Source organism: Ochotona curzoniae, unplaced genomic scaffold (genome assembly GCF_017591425.1).
Source record: "Ochotona curzoniae isolate NIBS_2020 unplaced genomic scaffold, NIBS_Ocur_1.0 scaffold_2587, whole genome shotgun sequence".
Taxonomy (NCBI): Eukaryota; Metazoa; Chordata; class Mammalia; order Lagomorpha; family Ochotonidae; genus Ochotona; species Ochotona curzoniae.
This window is the reverse complement of record NW_024467096.1, coordinates 14,650,475-14,671,355: the sequence shown is the minus strand read 5'-3', so window position 1 is coordinate 14,671,355 and position 20,881 is coordinate 14,650,475. Positions and strand designations below refer to the sequence as shown.

General features: G+C 49.3%; 2 protein-coding genes across 5 annotated transcripts in view; both read left to right on the top strand.

The window, feature by feature from the left end:
- Nucleotides 1-1,082: 1,082 nt before the first annotated feature.
- LOC121171100 (cytochrome P450 2J5-like) lies at nt 1,083-10,348 on the top strand. Its single transcript, XM_041002576.1, has 6 exons — nt 1,083-1,247; nt 1,622-1,763; nt 2,383-2,570; nt 5,037-5,178; nt 5,258-5,437; nt 10,278-10,348. Exons 1-6 carry the CDS (start codon nt 1,083-1,085, stop codon nt 10,346-10,348), a joined length of 888 nt encoding a protein of 295 aa, XP_040858510.1.
- A 2,743-nt stretch (nt 10,349-13,091) lies between these two features.
- PARL (presenilin associated rhomboid like) overlaps nt 13,092-20,881 on the top strand; it is a 33,138-nt gene continuing 25,348 nt past the window's right edge. For 3 of the 4 annotated variants that reach the window (XM_041002734.1, XM_041002731.1, XM_041002730.1), the window contains exon 1: nt 13,095-13,249. In XM_041002734.1, the coding sequence (XP_040858668.1) occupies nt 13,128-13,249 (122 nt within the window). In that variant the 5' untranslated portion in view covers nt 13,095-13,127. Of the gene's footprint in view, nt 13,250-20,881 lie in introns of all 4 variants that reach the window. The other variant, XM_041002732.1, reaches the window with a different exon arrangement.

Here is a 20,881-nt window from a genome sequence, read left to right as displayed (position 1 = left end):
GCTTCTCCAGGAAGGGTGGACACAGACCCAAAGACACCCAGATGAGGGGAAGGCAGAAACTCTCCTGGGCCAGAGCAGAGTGCTGTCTCCATCAGCTCCCATGGCCTTTCGCTCCTCCAGCTGTTAGCACTTTCTGCTCAGATAATGTGCTACTATCCCTCCCTCCCCACCTCCCTTCCCTGGGCCCTGAGTTGCCCCTTCTCCCTCCTGCACATGTGCCTAAGGGCACTTGACTAAGCAAGCCTCTCTGAATCAGAGGCATGACGGCCCCCCACCCACTCCCACTCAGGTGCCAGCTATGACTTGCCCACCCCATGTTCTGTCATCATTGACATGGCCAGGTGTCTCCCAGCTCTGCGCTGAGCCTGGCTCACAGCAGGTGCTTAGTAAGCCCTGGCTAAAGTGTGCGGACGAGGAGCAGCGAGTCATGATGGAGGGAAATGAATGACTGCATACATGAGAGTGTGCGTGTCCCGCTCCCCACCCTGAGCCCTGTCCCTTTGCTTGTCGCTCAGGCAGACCCTTCGATCCCCAAGCGCCCATTGTCAGGTCCACGGCCAGAGTCATTGGGGCCCTCGTGTTTGGCCACCACATCCTCTCCGAAGACTCCATCTTCCAGCAGTTTACCCAGGCTATTGACTTTGGCTTGGCATTCGTCACCACTGTGTGGCGCCGGGTAAATCATGTTGGGAAGGCGGCGTGAGAGCGGGGCAGGAGGGAGCTTTGGGAGTGGGTTCCTGGAGGTGGCTTTGTGGGAACAGTCCGCAGTATCAGGTCTCATTTGCTGGGAGCGGGGGCGGGGTCAGCTTGCAGGTCTACCTAGGGTGTGAGAGGCAGGTGACAGCCTCTGGAGCACAGCTGGCTGTACCTGCTGCACCCTCACAGGGCCTGAGCACAATTGGTGCTAACCCTCTCATTCCCAGCTAGACTATTTCTGTGAGGAAGGGGGTCTCCAGAAGATAGGTGGCTCTGGGCTACAGGGTAGCAGAGGCCCCAACACACCATGGAGGGTTTCCCCCATCCCAGAACAGCCCTCAGCTGAGAAGGCTCTGGGTGGGGTCCTCTCCCCACAGCTGTATGACATGTTTCCCTGGGTGCTACGCCACCTCCCGGGACCCCACCAGGAACTATTTAGGCACCACGAAGCCGTGAGGGGCTTCATCCACCAGGAGATCCTCAGGCACAGGCTCGTGGTGCCTGACGCCCCCAGGGATTTCATCAGCTGCTACCTGGCCCAGATCACCAAGGTGGGCCTGGAACTGTGGGCAGGCAGGTGGCTGGGAGGGAGGGGCTGTCTCCTGGGCTATCCCTCATTGTTAAGCCTGGTCTGGATGTGCCATCTGTGTCTCAGTCCCTGACTTTCCTGAGCACCCTGAGGCACCAGTCCACGGGGGTGGGTGGGGGTGGAGCTTCTGCTGTCCTGGGCAGAGTGGCAAGCCCGGAGAGCTTGGCTGAGGTCAAGGCCTCCCTGTCCAAAGCCCACGCTGTCCCTGCAAGTCTGACCCCTGGGAGTGGGGAGGGCCCTGGTCACACGTGTTTTAGGCCGGCTCCTGGAGGCAACAGGGTTGAGTCAGTGGAGCAGCGGACTGTTCCCCATCGGCCGTCACCATCCACACTGCAGGCCCAGGATGATCCAGTCTCCACATTCAGCGAGGAGAACCTGATCCAAGTGGTGACTGACCTGTTTCTGGGAGGCACTGACACCACAGCCACCACCCTGCACTGGGCACTCATCTACATGGTCCAGCACGGGGCCATCCAGGGTGAGGGAGTCCTCGGCTCCACCCCTTCCCGGGCTGAATGGCCCCACTGCCGTTAGGCCCTGGGTGTAGTTCCAGGCACTGCCTCCATTGCTCAGTTTTGCAGACCTAGGGGTGGATCCTGCTCTCCGCACAGTGGGACCTGGAGTCTCTGCAGCATTAAATCCATTAGCAGGGCTTCACTTCTCACCTGCTACTCTGTGACCTCAAGCAAGCTGTCCCACCTCTCAGAGCCAGTGGGAAGCAGGGTGACATTTGCTACTTGTTGTGTCGTGGTTTGGCACCTGTTAAGTGTCCCACTCAAGGTCATGATCAAAGAGGGATTAAACTGGCCATGACCTGAGCTGAAGTCCTCAGGCTCCACTTCTTGTCCTGTAAATGCCTCGATTGTCCCATCTGTAAAATCAAGAGAACAGTCTCTACCCCACTGTGCTCTTTGTAAATATATAGTGGGCACTTAAATCTAGCTGTCTTCCCTTCCCACTAATCCCACCCCCACACACAGGAAAAAAGCATGCAGATTCCTGTTCACAGGACTCAGCTGGGATGGCGCAGTCGGTTAGTGCGGGTGGGGTGGGCAGGCCACAGCGAGCCTCCCCTGACTGGCCCGAGTCTCCTGCAGAGCGAGTGCAGCAGGAGCTGGACACGGTGCTGGGCACTGGCCAGGGAATCCGCTACCAGGACCGGGAGCGACTGCCCTACACCCGTGCAGTCCTACACGAGGTGCAGCGGCTCAGCAGTGTGGTGGCCGTGGGCGCCGTGCGCCAGTGTGTGACTTCTACAAGAGTGCATGGCCACCATGTGCCCAAGGTAGGTGGTTCCCCTGTACAACCTGGTACCTCCCACCCCAGGGCCTGCACAGCTTTAGGCCACAGCGCGGCCTTGGGCCACAGCAACAGCCACAGCATCAGCTGAGCTACTGGCACTCCATCAGTCATTCACACATTGATGCACTGGGATGCTGGGCTGTGATGACAAGGAATGCACTCATGGGATGGCGTCTCAAGCTCCCCGTAGCCGAGAGGAACCTGGTGGACCTCTGAATGCCCCCTCTTGCCCACAGTTCCAGTTCACAGCTACTTTCCTTAGCAGTGATCATGTACCCATCTACCACGTCAGGTGTATCATTTCACTTCTGCTGGGCATCCAGCCCCTTCTCTAAGCTGTGATTCCTCCAGCTTTCAGGAGCATCAGAGCCCCTGGAGGGATGGCAGAAGACACATAATGTTGGGCTGCACTTTGAGCATCTGGGCTGGGACCTGGGAATCTGCATTTCTAGCAGATGACCCTGAGTGCAGGATCAGACATCGTAAACTCTTACTGCATATCACTCTTCATGGCTGCATACTATTCCACCCAATGGATGTTTTCCAATACTTTATTGGTAAATGCTTAAGCCATTTACAAGCTATGGGTCTCAGACTTGATCTGTTCTCTGAAGGGTTTAGGACTTAGAGCTGATTTCTAGCAGAAAGGCTCCTGTTTAATTCATTTGATAATAAGGTTAAAAGGATCAGCTCCAATTAAGGGACATAGAGAAGTTAGATGACACTAGTTTAGAACTGTTACTGTGCATGTGTATAAAACCTAGGTCTAACCTCCCTTGGGGCTCACAGGACCACACCTGCTCTCTGCCAAGCCTTTCCATGGGCCAGGGGCTTTGTGCCCACTGCCTCCTCCAGGCCTCATAATGTCATCAGGTGCTTTTGGTTAAGCCATGCACATTCAAGACAAAATAGGCTGCATGTTTTTCTCTCTCTTGCTATGAAAAAAAAATTATTCGGAAATGTAGCAGTTTCAAATACCAACATTTGTTAATTTTATGCTTTCTGAGGGTCAGAGAAACGGGTGTTATGGAGCTAGCTGCCTCAAATTCTGGGTCTTTCCTGAAGATGCTGGTGGGACTGCCGGCTCTTCGGAAGGCCCCAGCAGCCGAGGAAGGAGGGGAGAGCTGTGCTTCAGGCTCTCTTGAGTGGCTGCTGCCCTAGCACTGCTGGCTTGCGGGCCCCCATCAGGGCCTCGGCTTCAGCAGCTCAAAAGGCACAGCAGTCGACCACTGCTGAACACAGCCACTTACGGAATCCCTCAGGGCAGAAGCAACGGGCACTCTGTAGCCTGGTCTCAGATGTGCTAGCCAATCCTCTGGCCACCTTCTGCTGCTTACAGCTGAGTTTCTTCTTCATTTTTTTAAAAGGATGTATTTATTTTTATTGGAAAGGCAGAATTACAGAGAGAGAAGGACAGAGAGACAGATCTTCCATCTACTGGTTCACTCCCCAAGTGGCTGTAATGGCCAGAGCTGAGCCCATGATAAGTACAATGCAGAGGGTGTCCTAGAAAGAGAAAAGGTGAACTTCCTGAGACTGGCTGTGGGTGGGAAATGCTAGCTGTCTCCGGCAACAGTGGGTACCTGGGGCCACTGCTGCTCAAAAGCCGCAGGGAGACCTGTTCTCATGTCAGGACCCAGCCTTGCTGCTGGCAACTCAATTTCTGCTTTTTTCTGCCTTTTTTTCCCCCCTTCTGGCTCTACTGAGTTTGTTTTTCATTTTTGATTCTTCCAAACCATTTTTCAAGCTCTCCTTTGTCACCATGAAGGCCGCTGTGGCCTGCCCTGGTCTTTGTGAGGCTAGCTGGCTTGATTCTGTGATCTTTTGGGCAGCCTCTGGGCAGGAGTGTGGAACTGAGTGGCCTTGGTCCCAAGGCCATAACCAACCCCATCCTCGCTGCACTTTGGCTCTTCTCCCTATGCTCTGCCTGGTCAGAGCGTGGGGAAGGATGGAGGGTGCCAGACAGGAGCTTCAGTTTCTGTCTGCTCAGACAGATTCCCTTACAGTCACTTTGTCAGCATAAGGGTGAGGGCAGGGGGTCCAGGAAGGGTTAATTTGGGCTTCAGTTCACATTGTCCCCTGCAGCTAGGAAGAGCAAGGTATTTGGCCTGCTTCTTTCATTATACCTCTCTTTGTTGCCCACTGCCCATCTCTGCTTCTGTCTCTTTCACATACCCCACCCCCATGTCTGTTCCCTGCCAGAGATCTTGGTTCTTTGTGGTCCTGCCTGCCAGCTGTGGGCCATCTCTGCAGCTGGCAGTGGCTGCCTGTCTCTGGACCTGGCCCCACCGTGTTCAGGACAGTGCTGAGAGGTCCAGAAGTCAGGAGGGTGCAGTGTTGTGTGAGGACCTGCCTGCTCAGTGTCCCCAAGGCCTGGGGGCGTCTCTGGATTCACCCCTTCCCAGGGTCCCTCGGAGGCTTTGTGAGCCACCCTGTTTCCTCTCTACAGGGCACCATTGTCTTGCCCAACCTGGCGTCTGTGCTCTATGACCCCAAGTGCTGGGAGACCCCAAGAGAGTTCAATCCCAGCCATTTCCTGGACAGGGATGGAAATTTCGTGACCCGTGAGGCCTTTCTGCCGTTCTCTGCAGGTATGTGAGGGGTGGGAGTGGGGCCTGGATGCTGAGTCGGGGTTGGGGTGGCACAGCTGGTCTTTCCTTCTGCTTCTAGGGCATCGGATGTGCCCAGGGGATCAGCTGGCTCGAATGGAGCTCTTCCTGATGTTTGCCACCCTCCTCAGGACCTTTCGGTTCCAGCTGCCAGTGGGGAGCCCAGGGCTCCGGCTGGAGTACATCTTTGGGGGCACCCTGCAGCCCCAGCCCCAGCAAATCTGTGCAGTGCCCCGCCTGAGTAGGCCCCGCGCAGGTCCCAGGAAGGTGAGCTTGTAACTAGTGCAGTGTCAGGGGAATCTGGAGGCCTGTTCTCCAGCCAGACTTCCTCCGCTGTGTTTCTCTGCCCCTGCAAAGTTAAATTAAACCGAAGAGCAGTGCTCACCCAGCTCAGCTTCTCGTGGTTCTCCAATCCATGATCCCTGGGAGCGATGCTGAACGGGAATCTTATTATCAAGGACTCTGCAAGGTGGTTCAGCTCATGGGGTAGTTTGGCTGTGGCATGGAAGGCTCTTGCAAGGTTGATCAGCACTGGTGGTACATTAGCTGACCAGGTTATGGGAATTCAGGCCTCACAAGGTGACAACTAGTTGGGTGCAGAGGAAACGCTTCCAAGAGGAATTGTAAATGTATGATTGCATGCAATTATTACAGGTGCTTGGGCTGATATGCGATTAAAAAAAAACGTTAAAAGGCTGCTTATTTTCTGCCCTCTTCTGCCCTCTCCTGACCAAAGAGAGGAAGTGCCGGTCCTGATCCTTGCAGACTTCATGAAGTCTCCCCTAGTCTCTATGTGGCAAAGTCAACAGGTAGCAAATTCCCCACCAAGCACCCCATTTACTTCCCCCCCACACAAGAGTCCCCAAGTTTCGAAACACTGTGTCTTCAGATATACCTTGCTTATTAAAGAAAGAATGACTTGCACTAAAGGAATGCAAGTTGACATCCAAATGAGACACCTGTAGCTATTAGACATTTTTAAAATTTTACTTTTGATGATGTTCACATAGTTGATTAGAGTGGGAAGGGTCAATGATTAGGGAAAAGTGGGCGATATCATTGTTTCCAACTTTTCTTTTTCTTCTTCCTCTGTCTGGTGGAAGGGGGGAAAGAGGGAGGAAGACCACACACCCAGGGGTCAACCCAAGGTCTCCGATGCGGAGCATGCTCCGAGGGTCCTGCTTAGATTATTTCAATAATTTTGAAATGCTGTCCATTTCACCACTCCAAGGATGAGGAAATCCTTCCAAGGTCCATTGGCTGGCATGGTTCACCTCATAGTCTCCATTCGCCCGGATATTTGCTGTCAACACTTGGCTGGGGTAGTTGACCAATTTGTTCTGCCCTCCTTCCTCTGTAACTATTAGAGTTTTAAAACAAAGCCCCAGGGCAGTGTTGTGACCCAATAGACTAAGCTACTGCCTTAAAGGCTGGCATCCCATGTGGATCCTGGTTTGTGTCCTGGCTGTTCCACTTCCCATCCAGCTCTCTGCTAATGTGCCCAGCAAAGCAGGAGGCTACACCTACAATGAATATTCAGATGGAGTCCCCGTGCTCGCTTCAGCTTGGGCCAGCCCTGGCCATTGTGGCCATTTGGGGAGTGAACCAGAGGATGGAAGATTGATCCCTCTAACTCTTTCAAATAAAAAGAGATCTTAAAATAAAAGAAGCCTGATAATCTAGCTGCAGAGTAACATGAGCTCCAAGACATTGCTAGCAGGAGGGTAAAATGCAACAACCACAGTGGGAAACTTTATCCAGATTAAAAATTATATCATCCAATGAGGCTGCCCACTCCCAGGTTCTTTTACCCAAAAGCAATTGAAATAGGGGCTGCCACAGTGGTATAGCATGCTAATCCTCCACCTGTACTGCTGGTATCCCATGTGGGTGCTGATTCGTGTCCCTGCTGTTCCATTGTCAATACAGCTTTCTACTAATGTCCTGGAAAGAGAACAGGGGATGGCCCAAGTCCTTGGGACCTTGTGCCCACATAGGAGACCCAGAGGAACTCCTGGCTCCTGGCTTCAGACCTGTGCAACTCTGGCCATACTGACCACCTGGGGTGTGAACCAGAAGATGGATGACTCTTTTCCTCTCTCTTTATAACCTTTTAAAGTAAAATAAAAATAAATATTTTTAAATGAAAGGAAATTATATGTTTGCATAAACATATTATAATGGTCCAATTTTAGTAATATAATTGAAAAGGCAAAACTATAGGGAGAGAAAATAATTTAAATGGTTTCTGAAAATTCGGAGTAGCATAAGGGTCGATTAAAAAGTGACATAAAAACAAATGTTCTGTATCTTGGTTGGAGTGATGGTTACATAGGTGTAAATGTCTTTCAAATCTCATACAATTGTACCCAAAAAAGAGTAAGCACTGGGACTGGTGCTGTGGCCCGGGGAGCTAAGCTACTGCTTGGCAGCACCAGCATCAGAGTGCTGGCTGGAGTCCTGGCTGTTCTACTTCTGATCCAGCTCCCTGCTAATGTGCCTAGTAAGGCGACAGAAGATGGCCCAAGTGCTTGAGTCCCTATACTGACATGGGAGACCTTCAAGGAGTTTCTGACCCCTGGCTTTCGTCTGGCTGGGCGCTGTCTCTTCTGGCCAAATGAGGAGTGAACCAGTAGATGGAAGACCTCTCTTTCTCTGGTTCTCCCTCTCTCTGGTATTTTATCTTCCAATTACATAAAGTATGAATCTCAAAAATGGTAATAGTTATTGTAGAGATGTTCTACTTCAATAAACCTGCCTTTACAAAATGAAATGTCTTACCTTTCTGCTTTGTGTCATTTAAAAGATACACTTATGAGTGTGTGCATGTTTCTAACTTGCAGGATGTCAATTGTTACTGCTGCCACTGGCTGGTAGGATTCCAGAAATAAGAAAGCATGATACAGTAACTTGTCCCTGGCCATTCTGTGGACAAAACACGCAAGGTTCTCCAAGCTTTCAAAATCTTTTTAAAAGACGTATTCATCTATACATCCATTTGTTTATGTGAAAGGTAGATTTAAAGAGAGAGCATCCTCCTGCTGCAATGGAGTATGAATCACTAAGTGGAAGCTCTCTGTCTCTGTTTCTCTCCCAAGTCTTCCTTCAGGTTCCCTATTTAAAATGTGAATTCACTTGATTGATTCAAGACTAAGTTAAGCATGATTGTTGCTCTGCTTTGGGTGACAGTTTGTGGGTCCTGCAGAGACTTGCGTATTTGGGGGCTTGGTCGCCAAAGTCTTTTGTTTGTGGCTAATGAGTTAATATTAGTGGATTAAGAATGGAAACTGGACTTCATCATGGCATCCAGGAAGTGGGCCGGGGGGAGCTGCTGGGTGAGCAGGGGAAGCCCTGGGAATGCAGTTGCGCGTATTATTGGCGATTGTTGAGTCTCAGAGCTGCCCTGCTTCCTGGCTGGCTGTGTGATGGTCCCTTTGGCCTTGTTCCACCATCCACTGCCCTCACTGCATGCCTGACCTGCGAACCCGTCTGATCTTTAGTTGTGAAGCTCCGAAAAAACAAGCTGCAATAAACTTTTTCCTTCCTCAGTAGCTCCTCTCAGGTATTCTCTTCGGTGATGAAAAACCTAGTAACACAATACTGCTTGGAAATTACCTAGTCCTTACTAACTCCTAGTACTTAATCCTAGCACTTAGCAAGTAACTGACACAGTACCTAGTACTTACTAAGTGCTCTGCAGGGCCCAGCACAGTAGCCTAATGGTTAAGGTCCTCACCTTGCATGCACCGGGATCCCATATGGATGCTGGTTTGTATCCCGGCGGCCCCACTTCCCATCCAGCTCCCTGCTTGTGGCCTGGGAATGCAGCTGAGGACGGCCCAAAGCCTTGGGACCTTGCACCTGTATGGGAGATCCAGAAGAGGCTCTTGGCTTTGGATCAGTGCAGCTCCAGTTTGTGGTGGTCGCTTGGAGGAGTAAATCAGCAGACAGAAGATTGTCCTCTGTCTCTCCTCCTCTCTGTAGATTTGACTCTCCAATAAACTAAGTAAATAAATCTTTTTTTAAAAAAGATTTATTTTATTATTTTTATTGGAAAGGCTGATATACAGAGAGGAGAGACAGAGAGGAAGATCTTCCGTCCGATGATTCACTCCCCAAGTGAGCGCAACAGCTGATGCTATGCCGATCCGAAGCCAGGAGCCTCTTCCGGGTCTCCCACGCGGGTGCAGGGTCCCAAGGCTTTGGGCCGTCCTCGACAGCTTTCCCGGGCCACAAGCAGGGAGCTGGATGGGAAGCGGGGCTTCTGGGATTAGAACCGGCGCCCATATGGTTTCCCGGGCGTGCAAGGCGAGGACCTTAACCACTGCGCCACTGCGCCGGGCCCGTAAATAAATCTTTAAAAAGAATGCTCTATAATGGCATATAACAGCAGCAATAGTGAACACTCCTTTGCCCAGATCACGATCAACACAGCCCTACAGATCCTACCCTGCAGTGCCTTGGCTCACTGACCCCTGCCTGCTCCCTGGGGACACTGCTTCCCTGCGGCCCCTGACGGCAGGCTGCTGGCTTCATGCACTTGAAGGAAACAACGAAAAGAGCTTAGCGACAGAATACAGAAGCCAATGCTGTGGCTCCTGGACAAAGTTGGGTGCTCTGAGCACCCTCTCCTCCTGTGCTCCTAGATCCCAATTCTGCCTGCGATGGGCTGAACTCAGCCAGAGGGCAAGGAAGTCCACAAATGGGGCCCAGTAAAGTCAGTCAAGAGGGCTGGGGCAGCACAGGAGAGTGATCTGGGGTGGGGTGGGGAGCACGTCGGGTACGCAAGGAATAGCCAGCATCCCAGCTGCAGATGCCCAGGGTGCTGGAGCTGGATCCATCCTCCTCACACCCTGGAGATTCTCCCAGACCACTTGTCCACAGGTCACTGACCAGTGGGTTCTCCCCAGTGGACACACCTCCCTTTCTCTCCAGCACCTCTTCAGCTTGATGATCAGTAACCTGGCCACTGTCTCTCCTCTGACGTCTGAGGATTCCACGCCCAGCGCTCATGACCCCTAAGTTCTTACGGGCCACCCAGGACTCTCAGTTTTCAGGATTCCTATTCTTTAATGACTTAGAGTTTCGTTCCCTTTTCACCAGCAGCCTATATGACCACAACCTACGTTGTTATCAGAACCTAGAGAAGTGACCCCTTGGAAACATAAAGTGATCAACTCCTAGCAAGAACTGTAACGGATCTGCTGGTTGGAAAGCCAACAGGCTGTCCTGACACATTTTTATGGATGCTGGTAGAAAACTAAGACTGTTGGTGAAGAGATGATGCACCAATTCATTAGAGCAAGAGCATCTGCCAGACTTCTCATGCATACTGGCTGTCCGAGTCCCCGTTTCTGTGGATCTGTGTGAAGAAGCCAGACAACACCTGACAACTCATGGGGCTGCGCTGCAGGGGAGGAAAGTGGACTTTGGGAATCAGAGTCTTACAGTGGGCAGCTACATGTCTTGGCTCTCTATCTTTGTCTGACAAGGTTGTAAGGAAACCTCTCTCTAGAAGAAAATGCAAAGTCTACTGTCCAAGATGATGTATTTGTTTCCCATAAAAACCTACAAAATGACCAAAGGCCCTGGATCAGTGGTCTTTGGTTGTGTGTTCAGCACCCACCAGTGCTGGGGTCCGTGCAATAGGTGTAGATGGCATGAAGGTGTGAAGAGAACAGCTCTCCTGCTTGGCAGGGCCCGGGGGAGCTTCCAGCTGTTTGGCAGGGCCCGGCGGATTTCTCTCTGACCACCTTGACACGGTCTCACCCCCTTTTTGCATGGACACTCAAGCACTCCACTAAGAATTCTGAAATCTGTTAAGGTATTGTTTGCCTCTGTGGGATGGCTTTTGCCACCAACGTGAGCTTGAGAGTTAATGTTATTGATAATGTCTTGGTGAGTGGGCCTTTAACTACGCACAGGAGTACAATTAAACCCATGCCATTTCTGGACATCTTATTGTGTACCTACCCATTGCCCTGAAATCGGGCCCAGACATATAGCACACCTTCTGGGAAACGGCTTAATAAGAATTTTACAAAGTAATGGAAGTGATGGGAGTGAGAGCCGAAACTGCTATGGCAATAAGTATAGTTATTGTTATTTCAAAGGCTAGCCTGTCTTTGCAATTCTTTGGAGCATAGGAAATGTAATTGTTTTAGCTGCTTTTATAATTTTTAGCTAGAGGAATTAAGGATGCTTTTATTAAAGAAAATGCTTTTGATTATTTTTTCATTGTTTGTGGGGTTGTAGAATCTATAGTTGTAAGAGGATTTAACATTTGAAGTTTTTGTTTTAGATTTTAGGTCTTTCCCTGGGAAACCTATTTTCCCATTAAATAATGGGTGAATTGTAGAAATAGAAATGTGGTAGGAATGTACTACTGATTAGCAGGTAATCGCATGTGCCTTGGCCTTGGAGTCCTGGCTGTTGCTCCATGGCTACTGTTGAAGAATGAATCATGGCTTGCTTTGAAGACCATGAATACAGTATTTTGCAGAATTATCTTTAGGGGCATCTGCTTAACCCTGAAGTACAGACGGAATGACCAAATGTCTGTACATGCCCCCTTAGTCTTGAAGTAAAAATAGAATAATTAGTTGCTCGTGTAGAGTCTTGTAAGCTGTCTGAGTAAATAAAAAGGACAGCTTTTTCTTGAGCTGTTGTGAGAACGCACCAAGTGTCTGTGTCTTTCTTTATCACCGACTCCACACACCCTTCCAGAGCTCTGAACTCAGCTGGAGCTGGACTCGGGCACACCAGACCCAGGGCTTTTCCACCATGGAATTGGGAGAACCCAGTGTGATGCTCACAAAGCTTGCTGAGCTACAACAAAATCTCCTGCCTTTTGCCCACACCCAATCTCTCATTACTGCAACTACATTACTTCTCTCATAAAATTAAAGTGAATTTAGTTTCTTGAGCAAACCAGCCGTGGGAGATGTCACTAATGGGTTTCGGTCTAGGGCATTCTGGCCTCTCCCCTTGGCAACCCTTAGCGCTTTTGCTCCAGCCTCCCATGCTCCCATCCCTCAATCAGATAATGTTCTTCTCCCCTACATTCCCCAGAGAACCTTTTTACATCTCATAACAATGTATTATTTAAAAGACTTATTTATGTTCATTGGAATGGCAGATTTACAGAGAATAAAGGAACAGAGAGGGAAAGATCTTATATCTGCTGGTTCATTGCCTAAATAATCACAACAGCTGGAGTTGAGCCAATCCAAAGCCAGGAGCCAGGAGCTTCTTCCAGGTCTTCCATGCAGGTGCAGGGTCTCAAGGCCTTGAACCGTCCTCTGCTGCTTTCTCAGATCAACAGGGAGCTGGATGGGAAATGGAGCAGCTGGAACACGAACTGGAGCTCATTTTGTCCTAGTGCTTGCAGGTGGATGATCTAATTCATTGAGTCATCACACTGGCCCCACTAGGTCATAACGTATTAACTGCCTATTTACTCATTTGCTCCTTTCCCAGTACAGGAGGATCTCTATGAGGTCGCATGGTGTCTCAATGTCTGGCACACTGTAGGTGGTTATATGAATGGGGTGCTACGGTGGAGATGGGTGAAGGCAGTAAGACGATAGGAAGCAACAGCTGCGGTCAGAGTTGAGGTCAGGGAAGGTCTGCAAGAGGAGATATTGGCGGCTGAAGCGGAGGGACAAGTTGGTTAGGCGGCTTGGGAGAGAGCAAAGGGAAAGGTGTTTCTCACAAGTTGGGACTGGAATGGAATATTCCAAAAACTGCCAGGCTGACTGCGGCTGGGGAGGGGCGGCGGGAAATGAACCCACGGAGGAGCACAGCTCAGCCGGCCGGGGCCGCGCGGGGGCGCTCGAGGCTGCCCCTCGGCGCTCTATGGTTCTTATTTCGCCCCGGAAGTGGTTCCGGGGTTGGTCAGGTCGGGCCATGGTGGGGCAGAGGTTGGGAAGATGGCGTGGCGCGGCTGGGCACAGAGAAGCTGGGGCTGCAGCCGGGCGTGGGATTTGGGCGGCCGCAGCCTCGAGGAACTCGCTACGGCCTTGACCTCGCCGCCGCGGCTGCTCGGACGCAGGTAATGGCCGTCGCTGCAGTTGTGAGTTCTGGCGGTGCATCCTGAGGGGCCTTCGGGAGGCGTCACCGGCTCGCTCCCCTCCGCTTCCCGGCCCCCTCGCTTGCTTTCGGGCGGTCCTCGCTTCTCGCCGGGCCAGGCCGCGTCGTGGTCCACTCCGGCCCAGACTCGCCCCGAGCCCGCTGCGCCCCTTGGCCGCTGGGAGGACGGAGCTGAGATTTGCGTCTCACACCATGAAGCCCCGGTTCCCCGACAGCAGGCTTCTTGGAGAGTCTTTAGAGAGCTGGAGACGGGACGGGGTCAGGAGGGGTCACTTTAGTGGAGACTGTGCTGTTAAAGAATCGAGACTCTGGAGTCTTTGCGTTCCAGATTTGCTAAGGCGCGCGCCTGTGTGAGTGTGTCAGCAAAGGCTGCCTTTGCCTTAGAGTAATTTGATTCTAAACTTCTGGAGAAACCCTTTAGCGTCCCCAAGAATCTGATGTGCGTCTGATTTGGAAATCGGCTCCTGATCTTTAATTCAAAGGTTACAGCTCTTGGTTTTCAAACTTGGTTAGGGGTTCCAGGAGTCGGTTTCCCTCTGTGGGAGCAAGGAACAGGAAGTGCTTAGCAGGTGCTAGGCGATGGAGGCTTGGGGAGGGTGCACGCCTGGCCTCACCTTACAGATGACTGTTTCCAGGATTCCCTCCTGCCCCTCAATCCTAGAAGCGAGTGGGAAGAGTGGAAGAACCTGTATTTCTTCCTGCACTCAAAGGCAGTTTTATCAAGAATTTGTGAAAAACTTGCATAATTATAGATTTTATACTTTTTATGCTTTTTAAAAGATTATTGTTCTTTTTTAAAAAGATTTATTTATTTTTATTGGAAAGTCAGATACAGAGAGAAGGAGAGACAGAGAGGAAGATCTTCCATCTGTTGATTCACTTCCCAAGCGGCCACAACTGCCAGAGCTGCATCAATCCGAAGCCAGGAGCCAGGAGCTAGGAGCTCTTCCAGGTCTCCCACGCAGGTGCAAGTTCCCAAGGCTTTGGGTTGTTCTCCACTGCTTTTCCAGGCCACAAGCAGGGAGCTGAACAGGAAGCAGGGCTGACAGGATTAGAACTGGCAATCAGATAGGTTCCTGGTGTGTGCAAGGCTAGGATCTTAGCTACTAGGCTACCGCGGTGGGACCAGCTTTTATTCTTACAATGTGGAACCTCAGGCACTGATCTTTTAAAAAATAATTTATTATTTTTAAAAATAATGATTACATGGTTGATCAGAGTAGGAAGGATCAAGGTTTATGGAAAATTGGGTGAACTTATTGCTTCCAAATTTGCTATTTCTTCTTGTTGATACTGGGGTAAAGGAAGAAACAAAGGGCATACCACTCACAACTTTCCATACGTCCCAGTACCCAGGGATGAGGAACTGCCACCTTCTGTCAACCCAGAGTCTCAATGTGTACATATTCTGAGGGTTTGGATAGTTCTGAAATGCTGCCGATTTCACTGATCCCAGGATGATGTCGCCTTCCCAATGTCCACTGGCTCCAGTCACTGAAATTTTTTGCTGTCATCGTTTGGGGTTATTGCCCAGTTAGTTCCGTTCTTCTGCTACAGCACCAAATTGTTGCCTTATTCTCCTTTTACAACAGGGCCTGTGTCCACTGCTCCACCTTTTTCATTATTAGGGCATGTTGTTGCTGACGAGTCCAAGAAGCTGGGCCAGGTGTCCCAAGCATCACCGGACCCTCCACCCCTGGGGCTCACGAATCCGACACGCACCTGTTATGAAGGACCTGGGACCCAGATCAGGAGTCCCAAGCCCCGCCAGATTCCCCACCCTGGGGTTCACGGAAACAACAGCCACCTAAAAGGTGGGCCCCAGGATCTGGGCCAAGTGACCCATACCCCACCTGTTCCCCTGTTCCCGGGACTCAGGAACCCATCCTCACCACACGTGTGGGCCCCATGACCTGAACCAATCTACCCTACCGCTGTTAGAGCACCTGTCCCTGGGATCCATGAACCTGGCACCTGCTTGGCCCAGGCTGCCATGACTCGCCTTACCTGAGCGTCTACAGTCTTATTGTGCCTCCTGGTGCAGTCTGGTCGGCCCTCTGCTCCCCCACCTGTTGGTGGGTGCTGAAGCCTATTCCAGCCCAGCCTGATTGCTGTGCCGGTCTTAATGTGAACTGGCTGGTGTTGCAGCCTGATCTGGCTCCTCCTGCCCCCTGCCTTGGTCCTCAGATCTGCCAGTGGGTGTTATGTGCTGGCCCAGACTGGCCTGTCCCCAGACCTGACCCACATGTATGCCGGTGTGTACTGTAACCTGACATGGTCTAGGCTGCTCCTTGCCTTGCTTCTTGTGCTCTCCTGCAGGGTTTGCGTCCCAGTGAAGGTGTTTCCAAAGTTCCTCCATCAGGTCCTCCCAATGGCAGTTCTCGCGCACACAAGTCAAGGACCACCCAAAGCTTTAGGATCCTGCACCCGCGAGGGAGACCCGGAGGAAGCTCCTGGTTCCTGGATTCGGATCTCTGTCTGTTTGGGCCACTTGGGAAGGGAATTAGTGGATGGAAGGTCTTTTTCTCTCCATCTCTATGTGAATCTGCTTTTCTAGTAGAAATCTTTTTTATTTTAAGTTTATTTTTATTGGAAAGTCAGATTTACAGAGAGTAGAGACAGAAAGATCTTCTGTTCGTTGGTTCACTCCTCAAGTGTCCATAACAGCTGGGGCTGAGTGGATCCAAAGACAGCCAGGACCTTCTTCCGGGTCTTCCATGTGGGTACATGGTCCCAAGGCTTAGGGCCATCCTAGAGTGCTTTCCCAGGCCACAAATAGGGAGCTGGAAGGGAGGTTGAGCAGCTGGGATATGAACCAGCACCCATATGGAATCCTAGTACATTCAAGCAAGGACTTTAGCCATTAGGCTATTGCACTGGGCCCAGAAATAAATCAATTTTTAAAAAAATTCATCTTATTTGAAAGGCAGAGATAATTAAGAAGAGCTATAGATGTCTTTCATCTGCTGGTTCACTCCCCAAATGTCCAGAATTCAGTCGGAAGCCACAAACTTCTTCCTGGTTTCCATTGTGGGTGCAGGGGTCCAAGGATTTGGGCCATATTCTGCTTCCTTTTCAGGTGCTTCAGCAGGGAGCAGGACTGGAAGTAGCATCTTAACCCATTATACCAGGATGCCTGCCCCAGGCATTGATCTTGAGCTGTGGGAAGGGTGAGAGTGAAGAGACAGTGGAAATGGGAGATATTTCAGTTGTCCTTTCTGCAAGGCTGGCTGCAAATCCGCCCGTGGAGTTAGTTTGGAGGGAAGTTGGGTTTACCTGTTAGGAAGCCACAGTTAATTTTGGCCTTGTATACTCATCATTGTACTGGTTTGAGAGTGAGGAAGCTAAAGAAAGCTCGTGAATTAATGAGCTTCCTCTAAATGTTGGCATGGAAACCATTTGAAGTAACAAATGAACAAGAAACCCGTGAGGTGTTGGGGATGAGTATCTTGACATTTGAAAAGCTTGCCATTTATATGGGAAGTTCAAATTGACGTGTTAGTTGTTGTATGAAATAAGCTCAAGTGAGAGTGTATAGAACATTTTGCCTCTGGAAAGAAATGCTTAAAGTGAATAAGGAATATGTGTTACTGCGTGCATAGTCTGTTGCGTCTGATAGGACTTCCTGTGGTTCTAAAATTAGTGTGCAGAGAATAACTGAATCCGTGTGCTTCTCATTGGTGGAACTATTTTGTTTTAACATTTTATCTTTATTGGAAGGGCTGAAGAGGGACAGAAATTTGCATTTTACTAGCAGGTGTTGATGGAAGGATCTGTGAACTGCGGGATACGGCAATCCGAAAGCCAGGAATTGTCTACATTTTTAAGGGATCGTAAAGCAACGGAATGGAGGGGAAATTTCAGTAGCTCACGAAGACTACAATATTTGCTGTCTGGCTTTCTATAAGGAAAGGAGAGGGGATTGGCATTGCTGCACTGCAGGTCCCTACTTGCCATGCTGCTTCCCACTAAAGCACCTGGGAAGGTGGAGGAAGATGGCTCAGGTGCTTGGTCCTGCCGCCCGTGCAGGAGACTGGATGGAGTTCCTGTCTCTTGGCTGAGGTCTGGCCCAGACCTGGCTCCGTGACCACTGGAGGAGTAAACCTGTGGGTGGACGATCTCTCATTCTCTATTTCTTGTTACACTGTCTTTCAAAGTAATATTTTAAAAACGAAAATCTCCCATAGGCTCTTGAAGTACAGAAGTTTTTAAGCTCCTGGCAGCACTTCTGGAAAACATGGCTTAGGCTTAAATTTGGCACTTGTATGGAAGTGTCCATGAGAAGAAAACAGTTGATGTAGCACACGAACAGAGCTGAACTTTTCAGATTGAGTTATCTTTGAATAGAATACATGACAGATCATTAAACCAACTATGTTGATTATCCGTGTTTAAGTTACCATTTGTTAACTCAAGGTAGATTTTTTTATTAGTTTTTTTTTTATTATTATTGATTACGTTGCATTATGTGACACAGTTTTATAGGCACTGGGATTCCCCTCTCCTCTCCCCATAACCCCCCCCCCATTGGATTCTTGTTGCATTACCACAGTTCAAATTCAGTTGAGATTCTTTCCTTGCAAGCATCTACAAACCATAGAGTCCAGCATGTTATTGTCCAGATAAGTTCAACAGTTTCTTGGGACTGTTCCTTCAGACTCTGGTCTGAAGGTAGAGCCGACTGAGTATCATCCCAATCAATTAAAAGTCCCGACATTACATCAGTAACAATTTATAACATAATGGAATTAGTTGACATGGTATTGTGTAACCAGCATATTAAAAGAGAGAGGAAGAGAGAGAAAAAAAAAAAAGAGTGCAAGTTCTGAACCACATCCTATGACTTCTACATTGACATTACAATTATTAGTTTATATACAGCTGGGTTCTATACACCTTCAAAATGGCTATAGATTACTATTCAGCTGTCTCATGTCTATTTTAATTTTAGTATTTAGCAGTTTATAGCGTTGAAGCATGATTTTGCAGAACCTGGCTGTTTTTCGAGTAGTCTAACTCTTTAACTCTAAGAAGACATATGTCAACAGTTTAGGTGAACGGTTTTAGGAGGGGTGTGCAGAGAAATCTTCAAAACCCTAGTGAGGAGTAACTAATCTTTGTGTCCCACCCAGTGAGTTATAAGTGCATCCACACTGCCCGTTTCCTGTTTCTAAGCTTTCCTTGCTGTTCTCTATCTATTCTAGGTTTTTTGTTTGTTTGTTTATTTGTTAATTTGTTAGTTTGTTTTGGGGGGTTTCTGGAGCGATCCTGATGGTCATTACGAGAGAGGGTGGGGACCCAAAGTCAGAACCAGGCAAGAACCAGAGAAAGCTCCTCTCCCTAGTCCCGAAGGAAGTTTACTGTTTTGTTTCTGCGGACTGCTCAGTGCTCCTGGTTGTTGTTCCGATGACTGTGGATCCTGCAAGGCAAGGTATTGGCCTCTTCCATCCCGTGTGGGAGATCCAAATGGAGGTGGGTGACCTCAGAGTTCTCGGCCTCTGACGGCACTCCAATTCCCCGTGGTCTCCTTGGCAGTTGGGATGTAGTCCTCGGAGCTCATACTGATAGTCCTTGGTGAGGATCTAGGAGTCTTCAGGGTTGGGATACAAGCCTCCTCCTGTCTGCCTGCTCCACTCTGGGGTCCCCCCCTGCTCTGTGCATGTGATCTCCTGTTAAGAGATTGTTGGGATTGCTCCTGATTACCCCCCATATGCCTTTGTAGTTTTGCTATTATCTAATGCTGATTTGAGTCTGTTGTCTATGAGTTACCAGTTATGATCCTGATAGGTTATACTTCCAGTCTTCCTCACACCTTCTTGGGTGATGTAAGATTTCTCTGCTCTCCCTCCCCCTTTCCGTGTAGCATAAGGCCTTACAAGTATATTAGGTTTTACGATTCTTTGATGTAGATCAGGAGCAGTCTGACTCATATCGATTGTTGATTCATTGGTTACTTCGCAATATCTTATTGCATGAGAAACAGGCTGTTTGGGGTTGAAATAATATTACTGTTTCTTTCCAACAAATAAGAGATCCTAAAAAAATTTTTTTTGGAAAAAAAAAAAAACAAGAAAATAATCTTGGTGTAAAGGGATTTATGTAGAAATCCCTCCTGTCCCTAAATATGAGTGTATTGTTTTTGTTTATTTGGAAGGGGAGAAAAAGGCAGAAATGGGCAGAGCTGTTCCACCTTGTGGCCCACTCCTCAGAAGCCTGCAGCAGCTGAGGCGCTAGTAGGTGGAAGGCAGGAACCTGGGACCCCGCTCACAGGACTGGCAGGGCCGCAGTGTTTGGGCCATCACCTGCTGGCTCACAGGATGCGCCTTCGCAGGACACTGGCTGAAATGCAGCGCACTGCTGTGGGAGGGGATCATCCCGGGGCATCTTGCAGCAGATATCCCCCACATCCCCCCTATTTTAAGTGGGATTAATCTGTTTTGTGTGCCTAGGTGCGTCTTGTCTTTGTCATTTCTTGCCGTTTCTGCTCGATTTGTTGATAATAGAAAACTGAATGTTAACCAACCAAAGCAATTTGAGACATTTCTGATTTGTGCAGGTGAAAAGTCCGGAGGTAGGACTGATTTCCGTTAAGGCAGGATCCAGTGGCTCCGTTGTCAACAGAACCCCGCGCCTTCATGGCTGTCTTGGCTTCCTAAATGTTGGCTCTGCCCTCAGCCTGTGGTCTCCTTGTGGTTCTACGAGGACTGCCATCAGCTTTTGGGATTGTATATTGTTAGGTTCAAATCCAGCAGGAAAACTTCTCTTCAGTATCGCATGTGAAAGTAAATTTCTTTGTATATTATTGATTTAAAATGGGACACATGCCCATTGTTGAATTCCTTGAAGTTGACCAGGGATGGGATGTGTAGATTGCCCAAGCCTATGATGTGTTCCCAAATCAAAAGGCTGAGAATTCTAGGGGACTCTGCTGTGGGTGCTGGAGCCGGGAGTAAGTGGCTATGTGTAGTCCTTTGTCACCTAATCAGATAGGGCTGATCTGCAGATAAGCCATTCTAATTCAAGTGTAAGAGTCCTTGAGGGTGGTAATTGGGGTCTTGCTCCTTGCTATTTGAAAGTGGTTCAGGAGCAATTTGGGCATGGGGTTTGGCAAATTTATTTTGTAAAAGGCCAAGTTAAAAAATTTGACCACATGTGGTTTCTTGCATATTCCTTTTTTTTTAACATTATATATATTATATATATAACTCATATATATATATAATTCTTATATATATATATAAAATTCTTAGTTTGAGGATCCAATCCACTCTGCAGGCAGTGTTTCCATAAATCCAGGTTTAGGAGCTTGTTCAGAAGTGTGGATTGTCAGGCTGTGCCATGGCATGATAGGCTGAGCCTCTGCCTGTGGTGCCGCATCTTGTTACATTCTGACTCTTCCATTTCTGATCTTGTAGCCAAGGGGATAGAATAACTTTCTCTCCTCCTCTGTCCTTCTCACTGTATCTCTGCCTTTGGAAACCCACCCCCCACCCCCCCCAAAAAAAAGAAGTGCAGAATTTGAGACTGGTCCTGTCTAGACCTGCTGATTAACATCCAAGCTTAATGATATGCCCAGGTGATTTGTTTGTAGACT

Coding starts and splice junctions, on each gene's coding strand:
- LOC121171100 (XM_041002576.1), top strand. CDS start 1,083: ATGTTTCCCTGGGTGCTACGCCACCTCCCGGGACCCCACCAGGAACTA. Junction 1,248..1,621: donor ACCTGGCCCAGATCACCAAG/GTGGGCCTGGAA, acceptor TCCACACTGCAG/GCCCAGGATGATCCAGTCTC. Junction 1,764..2,382: donor CCAGCACGGGGCCATCCAGG/GTGAGGGAGTCC, acceptor AGTCTCCTGCAG/AGCGAGTGCAGCAGGAGCTG.